This window comes from Egretta garzetta, unplaced genomic scaffold (assembly GCF_000687185.1).
Source record: "Egretta garzetta isolate BGI_Z169 unplaced genomic scaffold, ASM68718v1 scaffold1159, whole genome shotgun sequence".
In the NCBI taxonomy this organism is placed as follows: Eukaryota; Metazoa; Chordata; class Aves; order Pelecaniformes; family Ardeidae; genus Egretta; species Egretta garzetta.
In genome coordinates this window covers 161,050-169,824 of record NW_009260789.1, presented here as the reverse complement: position 1 = coordinate 169,824, position 8,775 = coordinate 161,050, and the positions used below count along the sequence as shown (strand labels likewise).

The 8,775-nt window shown below is 54.5% G+C and overlaps 2 protein-coding genes across 2 annotated transcripts in view; one reads left to right on the top strand and one right to left on the bottom strand.

Moving 5' to 3' along the window:
* Positions 1–1,904, top strand: part of RNF169 (ring finger protein 169) — a 14,815-nt gene extending 12,911 nt beyond the window's left edge. The window contains exon 5 of the mRNA XM_009646427.2: positions 521–1,904. Within this exon, the coding sequence (XP_009644722.2) occupies positions 521–1,732 (1,212 nt within the window). The 3' untranslated portion in view covers positions 1,733–1,904. The remainder of the gene's footprint in view (positions 1–520) is intronic.
* Positions 1,905–7,536: 5,632 nt separating this feature from the next.
* Positions 7,537–8,775, bottom strand: part of XRRA1 (X-ray radiation resistance associated 1) — a 17,730-nt gene continuing 16,491 nt past the window's right edge. Inside the window, 2 exon segments of the mRNA XM_035901787.1 lie at positions 7,537–7,824; positions 8,422–8,527. Of these exon segments, the coding sequence (XP_035757680.1) occupies positions 7,571–7,824; positions 8,422–8,527 (360 nt within the window). The 3' untranslated portion in view covers positions 7,537–7,570.

The window sequence follows — 8,775 nt, the reverse complement described above, 5'->3', positions numbered from 1 at the left end:
CCCACCCCCAAACCCTGGCCCTCAGCACCGCCTCTGCCCGGCTGTTAAATCCCCCCAGGGCTGGGGACTCGACCCCTTCCCTGGGCAGCCCCTTCCAGTGCCTGACAGCCCCAAGGGGAAGGAATTGTTCCCCATGGCCAACCTCACCCTGCCCTGGCACAACTTGAGGCCGGTGCCCCTCGTCCCATCGCCCCTTCCCTGGGAGCAGAGCCCGACCCCCCCGGCTCCCCCCTCCTCTCAGGCAGTTGTAGGCAGCGATGAGGGCTCCCCTCAGCCTCCTCTGCTCCAGGCTGAACCCCCCCAGCTCCCCCAGCCGCTCCCCAGCAGCCTGGGGCTCCAGACCCCTCCCCAGCTCCGCTGCCCTTCTCTGGACACGCTCCAGCCCCCCCAGGTCCTTCGGGGAGGGAGGGGCCCAACCCTGACCCCAGCACTCGAGGGGCGGCCTCCCCAGTGCCCGGGACAGTTTGTCCATATTCTTCTCAATGACAACCTTTTTGAGCTGTGGTGCGTTGCCTTGCAGGTGCCACCCGTCACCAGCACGTCGACGCCGCTGGTTGGAGTTTTGTCGTCCACCCAAAACAACCGCTGCCTCTCCGCCCCAGACCTGACGGCAGAGAAACGCCTGGTTCTCAACCCCGTTTCATCCCTCTCGGCCCTGCACAAGCCAGAGCGATCCATCAGCCCCGAGAGCAACGACAGCATCTCGGCAGAGCTCAACCACTTCAAGCCTATCGTCTGCTCCCCGTGTACTCCTCCAAAAAGGCTTCCTGACGGCAGAGTCCTGAGCCCTCTCATTATCAAGTCCACCCCGAGGAACCTGAACCGGAGCCTGCAGAAGCCGACCACCTACGAGGCCAGTCCTAGAATACTGAAAAAATGGGAGCAGATATTTCAGGAGCGCCAAATCAAAAAGACTCTCTCTAAAGCGACCCTTACGTCCTTGGCTTCGGAGCCCGGAGAAGACGTTACAGTTCCTGACATCACCAACCCCAGCAGTTGCGCTAAAGAGCAGCCGCAAGTGCAGGATGATCACCTTCCACCTGATCCAACAGGAGAGCCTCGCCCCGAGCTGGATTTCTTTCCTTCCATCAGTGAAACGAAGCTGGGAAGAGGGAGCGAGAAGAACAGAGATTCACAAGCCTTAACAACAGACGACAGCGCTGCCGAACCAGATGTGCGATCAAATGTCGCCTCCCTAAACACACGAGTGTCCGAAGTCCCTGACCTAAAAGTGAACACGTTCATAGACAAATCCTGTCTCAGTCTTGGCCCCAAAATGCTGAGCAGAAGGCTCATGGGCGTCAGCGCATCGCTGCCTGACAACAGCACGCTCGGAGTCCCCGTCAAGACAGCGGGAAAAAAGCAGCTGAAATACCTGAACAACAGCGAATTGATCCACGTGCAGAACAGCACCTGCAGTTCCGTTGAGAACATCATCGGGGAACAGCCCCCGTCGCTGAGACGGGGCCGGAAGAGACGCTGCAAAACGAAGCACTTGGAGCACAACGGCTCCGTCAAAAGACTGAGGCACGCGGCGGGGGAGGTGGGCTTGCCCCCGGAGGAGCGCTTGGTACGGGAGATGGAGCAGAAGCTCCAGCAGGAGGAGGAGGACAGGAGGTTGGCCCTGCATCTGCAGCGGATTTTCGACAGCGAGAACAGGACAGTGGATAGGCGGAAAGTCAGAGTCGATCGGTATCTGCTGCGGTCGAAGAGCACGCTGGGTGCTAAGTAGCACTGGTGGACGATGTTGCCTTTCTAGAGGACGATGAGGTTTATCAGATTGTCTTATAGGAAAACTATTTTTTGTCATACTTCCACCCACAACAATTGCTTTTTCGTTTTGGTGGTAAGACATTTGTAGGTCCAGTTCAGAGAGAAGCCAGAGTCCTTTCAGATTAACAAAAGAGAGAGAGAGAGAGAGAGAATTCCTCCAGCTTTCTGGTCCTTTGGTCTGAAAGAAGTGCCCGTCGTCCCCGTGAATACCCTGCAACGCCTCTACGTGCAGTTGGTGACATTTGGGTTCCCCAGCTGGGAGGGTTGTGTGAGCAGTGCCTGGGGTACGGGGGATAAGGACCTCGTCCGTTCCTTGCCTTGCCGCTTCAACGTGCCAGGAGAAATCAGAGCTCTACTCATGGAAAGTAGGCTTTTTCTGTCCTAGAAACAGTCTTCTCTCTGCCTGCCCTGTTCTCTTCCTTACGCTGCGGTGGTCGGACTGTTACCGATGTCAGCGCGTCCGAGTGACCTGACTTGGAGGGCTGTCGGGGAGGGAGGCTGATCCGTATTTCTGCTAGGAAGCACCAAACAGATCCACCCCTAGTACTTACAAATGAATGTATCTCACTGTCTTGCGCCAGCAGCACAGATCATAAGGTTACTTTCTTTATGTAGAAAGCCAAACTCAGCGAAGAGAAACGTAAGGATTTCACTGAGAAGCCTTAGAGGAGCTTGCACGTTCATGTTAGTGACACAGCAGGGAGCTCGGGGAGAGCAGCCGGGAGCCGTGCCCTGGGCGCTGTGACCCGGGGAGCAAACGCAGCTTTTCTCCCGGTCCCTGCCTCTTCCACAGCAAGAGGGTTTCGTGTTCTTCCCACTAATACTGAACCTAGGAAGGGAAGCGCTGGCCGGGTGATTTCGGGACCCCGTTTTCCCTGCTGACACGTACCCTGTGCGGGTTCTTGCTCAGTTAAGAGATCTCTCAGCACACCTAAGACCTGTCCTTACATGTCCAAGAGCGGCCCGAGGAGGCATCCCGAGGTAGCTGACGCATCGCCGTCCTCTCCCAGGCACCCGATGGGTTGGCAGGAGCATCGGGACAGGAGCCCAGCCCTCGCGGCCGCGGGTGCTCGGGGCGATGCAAGCCTGCCCTGCCCCTGCTCCGAGCTAGCCGTCTTCAGGTTCAAACCACTACGGAAGCTCAGGGGAGCGATGCACTAAAAATTTCCGCTTCAAGGCACAAAGTCGGGCACGGCAGCCTGGACCAGCGCTAGCTCGGAGCCTGGGCTTGGTGGAGCGTGTGTTGGCTCCTCAGAGGGGGCCCCCAGGGTTTTTCGTGGGTCGCCTCTTCTTGCTACCCCTCTTCCCCCGTCGTCCATTAACAGCACAATAATGTCGTTGATTATTTCCAGTAATCGGGCTCAAAAAACCATCAGCTCGGTTTGATACTTGAGAGCTGCCTTGCAGAGTATTCACTGGGGACCCTCGGTGCCCGCAGGAGCCTTCGCCCAGGGCGGAGGCTGCGGCGTTCACCAGCTTGCTGACCCAGGTGCCAGGTGACAAGTGGCATTTTCGGGACGTAGCTGAAGCACAGTGCTGGGGCAAACCCATGGCGGGAAGGGAGGACGGCCCGTGCGTTTAAACAGATGGAGCTGATGGAAGGGAACGGGCGTTGCCCGATTTCCTCAATCTGAAAAATGGTGGAATTTCTCCTTCCGTCTTAAATGGTTAAAAAGAAACCAAACGGGAACTGGTTTTCTTTTTCTCTCCCGGCACACTTGCGTAACTGCAAGGACCCTGGCGCTTTTTTTCCTAATTGAACTGGATTTTTTTTTTTTTTTTTAAAAAAAAAAAAAGAAATCTTATATTTTAATGGATAAAATTTATATATTTTAAATACTATATTTCAACAGATTGACACTTTTGTTTTGAGAAATCTTATAGCAATGATTCCGTAATATATATCTCTATCTCTGTATCTCCTTAACACACAAACTACTGGATGTTTAAAGTCGTACCTAGGGCTGGCCAGACCTGGCCTGCTCTGCCTACCCGCTGCAGCTCGTGGGCCGTGGCTTTCCCCGCTCTCTCCCGCGCCGCAGCCTCGTTAGGCGCTGATTGAAGCAGGCGCTTTTCCCCCAAACCAAATCCTGCTCCTGTACCCAGCTGTGAATTGGAATGGGAAATGAAATAATTAGAGCCTTGACCGCACCTAGAAGAGCAGCGCAGAGAGAAATAGCCATGGCCTGGATCTGCCCTTTGCAGTGAAAGAAGCTCCGGAGGGAAACCCACAGCTTTTACCTAAAATTCATGCTGGTTTTGCCCAACATTTTGAGCTAAAGCAGGCACTTCTCAAGTGCATCGGGATCTATAATTATTTTTACAGGCCCCCTTCGCCCTGCCCCTTCCCCACGGTTAATCCCTTGAGCCCGGATCAGACCTCCCTAAACTGTTTCCTTCTTTCTTGTGGCGCTTGCGTGGGTTTCATCCAGGCTCGGGCACTCTCTGAGCAAGCCTACACCACGAAAAAAAAAAAGATTTACACGCTGAATGTATCCTTTCTTTCCCCTCTTAAAATAGATTTCGCAGTCCAACGCACCAGGCCAGTGTCTTAAATATCTTCTTTTTAAAAAAATTAGATAAATATTTAGGTTTTTGTGTGTTAATTTCCTCTTTCTAAATCCGAGCTGGGTGGAATTGCGGGAGGCAATGCCTGAGCTGGAGCTTGTCCCCAGCCAAAAAAAGTTTTAACGGGACCCCTCGCACCCCCAGCTTCCCAAACCTCGCCTTCACCGGGCGGCCGGCTCCCCCCCAAAAGAGAGAGCCCGAGTCCCGGCAGCGCTGCTCGGCTCCCTCGGCATCGCGCACAATCCGTTGCGTCCGCACCGAGGGAGACCTTCGGTCGTGGCGTCGCGATCGTGTCGTGGAAGGGTCGCGGGCGCAGCAGCTTTCCGTAAAGCATCAAGGGTGGGATGGATCTTTTCTCACCAGGTTGTGCGCCCCCGCAGGTTTTTAGGCCGCTGAAGCTGCTGGCTGCATTTCTACGTTTGCTTTTCCATCTCGTTGCTTAAGGACCGGGGAAAACGTGGGTCGTTTTCCAGCCGGCTCGCCTAGAACCTCTCGCCTTCTTCCTGCCTGCCCTCGGCTGCAATCCACCCGAGGCCCTGTCGGGTTCGAGACTTGAGGCGATGTGAAGCTAGGATGAATGTTTTTTTCTTAATTTAACACTCTGTAAGTTTGTGTAAGCTTGCACAAATTGTATATAATTACACTTAAAAGAGCAGGAATTCCCAGCCTCCGCCCTTTGAAGGTCAGGTATGATGCTACCTTTGCCACAAGTCATGCCAGCTGAGAAGTAAAATACTTCTGCTGAACGGTGGATGCAGCCCCAGATCTGCAGAGGCTCTAAGATGAAACCAAGTATTTATTTACACTTCTATGAAAGTCATTTCTAACCCTCCTCCTTTCCGCAGCCACCTTCACGCCGGGATGAAGGCAGTCCCGTGGGACAGCGCAGGCAGGCGAGCATCCTCCCAAAATGTGAAGCTGTTTTCTCTTGCGAGAAAAAAACAAACAAAAAAAAAACCCAGGTCAAGAGCTTGGCCTGCCGGCAGCGCTGGAGGGGCTGGGGTTGGTTTGATGACAAGAAGGACCGTGTCTGCCAAAGATGCCACCGACTCCGGAAAGTTACTTTCTGACCCTCCGGAGCTCTCTGCCCGGGAAAAAAACCCTACGGAAAGGTCCGTGTTTGGAGTCAGTGAGATCAGATAAATGAAGGAAAAGTGCCAAAAGAAGGGGTCGTGCCAGATGATTGTATAATGTTGTTCTATATTGTCAGTATTTTTCTTCAAATGCTATTGTACCTGCAGTGCACAGTAGTCATGAAGTGTAGCTTGAACAAGCGCTTCTTTGTATTTGCTCAATGAAAGCAAAGGGGGAGGTTGAAGCCTTAAAGACTTACCATTGATTTTAAAACCAAGCCTTTAGCAATGCTCCGAGGACAGACCCCAGGGCTCCGCCTGGACCCTCCAACCGCCCTGCGCCGTCTCCCAGTTGCCCGGCGAGAGGGAGCTTGTCCCGTGTGGCGGGGGCGGGGGGGGCGGGGGGAACATGTTTGACGAAAACCCGGCCACTCTCACCCATGGGGGAACCCCAGATGACAACTAACGGCTGTTGGAGGTGACGGTCGCGCGTGGCACCGTGGTGGAGACCCGCGGCCTGTCTCCACGCATGGCAGCTGGGTGGAACTGGGACGCGACACCGGTTTGAGCTACAGCGCGGGAGCCGGGGTGATCCCCACGTGTCGCACGCGTCGGACACAAACCTTGCTCTTCCCCGTGTCTGTAAAACACCGCGACGCAGCAGCTCTAGAATTAGCTCTTCACTATGCAAACGGAAAAACCTTCAGCTGGTTACGAAGGGGGTTGCGGATGCCCGGTTTCCTTGGCGGTTACTGTTTAAAACAAATCTAGACGTCGCTACACTTCTTTTTTTTTCCGATAATGCTTTAAATCGTTGTGCTTTCGTGTTCTCCTCAGCTCGCCAGCGGAGCACCGGGGTGGTAAAAGACTTAACGGTCGCTTTGGGTCTCAGCTGAACCACCGTGGCTTCATCCGAATGTTTGGGAAAGCGATGGAAGTTACTGAAGGACTGTTGACTTGCATGTGTAAAATGTGTGGGTAAAATGACATGCAGGCGTCTGTCATGTTGTGGCTTCTGTTATTTGGAACAGAGTAACTCCTGCTTGTGAAAAAAAATTGTCACAAACCAGAAATATGCCAACTGTGTACAAATAACGTGTACGTTTTAACAGCAACGAGGACTTTTAACTGCAGGACAAAGGCCGAGGTTAAAACAGAATAAAACCAGGTTCTGACAGTGAACTAACCTGTCTCTGCTGAAGTTGCTGCGCTTGGGAACGAGCGGGATCCTACTGCTGCCTATCCCGAATGGGGTACAGGTGGCCCTGGCTGAATGAGGTTCTTGATTAATATTTTGCAGGAAAAAAAGAATAAGGTGAAGTATAATGACCTATTTCTTGTGTAGGCAAGCAGCCGGGGGGGAGTGAGCATTTTCCACTGCTCCCCATCGCTTGTCCCAACCCCTCTGGTTGCACTGACACAGCTGGTTTTAGGGATGCCAGACCAGGGGATGGATTTGGGGTTTTAATTAAAACTATTTTGTGCCCAGCTCGGCTCCCTGCGCACACTCGGGTCCGGCTGGTCGGGCACTTACCTGCGGCAGGACGGGGACTCCGTGCTCGGAGCTGCCCCAGCAGCGCTGGCAGCACCGCCTGGGTGTGAGATGGATTTTCCCCAGGCACTTGGCTGCGGGACAGACCGACACCAGGACAGCGGGCGAGAGCGGAGAGAACTGGGGAGCTCGTATTAACTTGCCCCTCCGTTAATGGTAGTGGTGTTGCTCGCCCACGAGCCCTCCTCGTACGACCAGCGCAGGCAGAGCCACGCCATGAGCCGTGCTCATCGTGGGACGGGGCGGTCACAGCGCTCTCCGCCCTATTCATTGCCGGCTAAAACCTCCCTGCAGTGCCCAGAGGGTGCAGCAGTTTTTCTTGCAAATGAGTTTTTGCGCAGGGATGGGTGAGCACACACCTTATTTTCCAGGAAGCGCAGAGCACAACGGTGCAGACATGTTTTTCGTGTGCTGTCATGGCAGTGTTGTGGCTGTGTCGGTGCTTTCAAGCTGGAAGTCGCTGCCTGAAAGCTTGAGATGAATCTTGTCACCACACTCGATTTTCCAAACCTCGGGAGGGGAAAAATGGCTCCAAACAAGTCACAAAACAACGTACATTTTATCCAAGAGGACCGAGGTGTGGGAGGCTTTATTCAACCCCTGGCTATGTTGCAGCCTGAGCTTTGGGCACCTTCTTGGCCGCTCTCTTCCCTGGCAGCTGTAGCTGTTCGGGGCTCCCCTGCTTGGATGTTGCCTCTGCAGGAAGGGCTTTTACCACCGGCACCTCATCTGATGGCTTGGCCGTCTCCTCGCCAACAGTTGCAGGGTGGAGCTCAAACACCTCCCGGAATTCCTCCATCAGCCTCCGTGCCTCCCGGTACACCTTGGGGCTGGATTTCTTCTTTTGCAAAACAGACACTGGAAAAGGCCAGGGGTGTGAGCAGAGCGATGGGACGGCTCCTTGGCTGCAATATTTGATCTTCCCTCCCACGCCTCCACCCGATAGCGGCCCCAGCCCTCCCGTCCCCACAGCATGGGGCACGTCACCGTGCAGGGACACAAAGGCGGCTGCTGGGATCTGGCCCAGTCCTGGCACCCACACAAAACGTGGGAGCCCCAAAAGCAAAGGCACGGGTGGTCTTGAGTAACTCAAGGGTTCTGGGTTCAAGCCTGGGAAGTGGCTTTTACCGTAGGTGGCAGAAAGTGCCTTAATTTCTTGCCACTCTGCTCTTCCCTGGTCAGTGCAGGGAAAAGAAGAAGCACCGGGGAGTAGCCAGGTCCTGCATGCAATAGCAGTTCAGGATTTTACCACCACGGGGGCTGGGATGGAGATAAAGCATGGCCAGTGTGGAGACATGAGTCCTGCTCCACGCTTCCTGCTGCTGCAACGGGAGGGACCCTCCATTCCCAACTCAGCTGCACCCCAGCACCCTGCCAGCTCAGGGGACACCTCATGATCCTGCCCCTGCCTCTGCAGTGCCGTCAACAGGAGAGACTGGGAACTCAGGAACATACCTAAGGGGACTTCAGTGATGGTGGAGGTGTTTCTCATGGCCATCAGGATTCCTTCCAGGACCTCTGCTCTTGTCTTTCGGGCAGGAGGGCCGGGCATTCTCCCATGCTGCAAGGAAGACTTGTCTTGTTTAATATCTTTATCAATGACCTGGACAAGGGGATTGAGTGTTCCCTCAGTAAATTTGCAGATGACACCAAACTGGGTGGTAGTGTTGATCTGCTTGAGGGGAGGGGGGCTCTGCAGAGAGACCTGGGCAGGCTGGATCGATGGGCTGAGGCCAACTGTATGAGGTTCAACAAGGCCAAGTGCCGAGTCCTGCACTTGGGTCACAACAACCCCATGCAACGCTACAG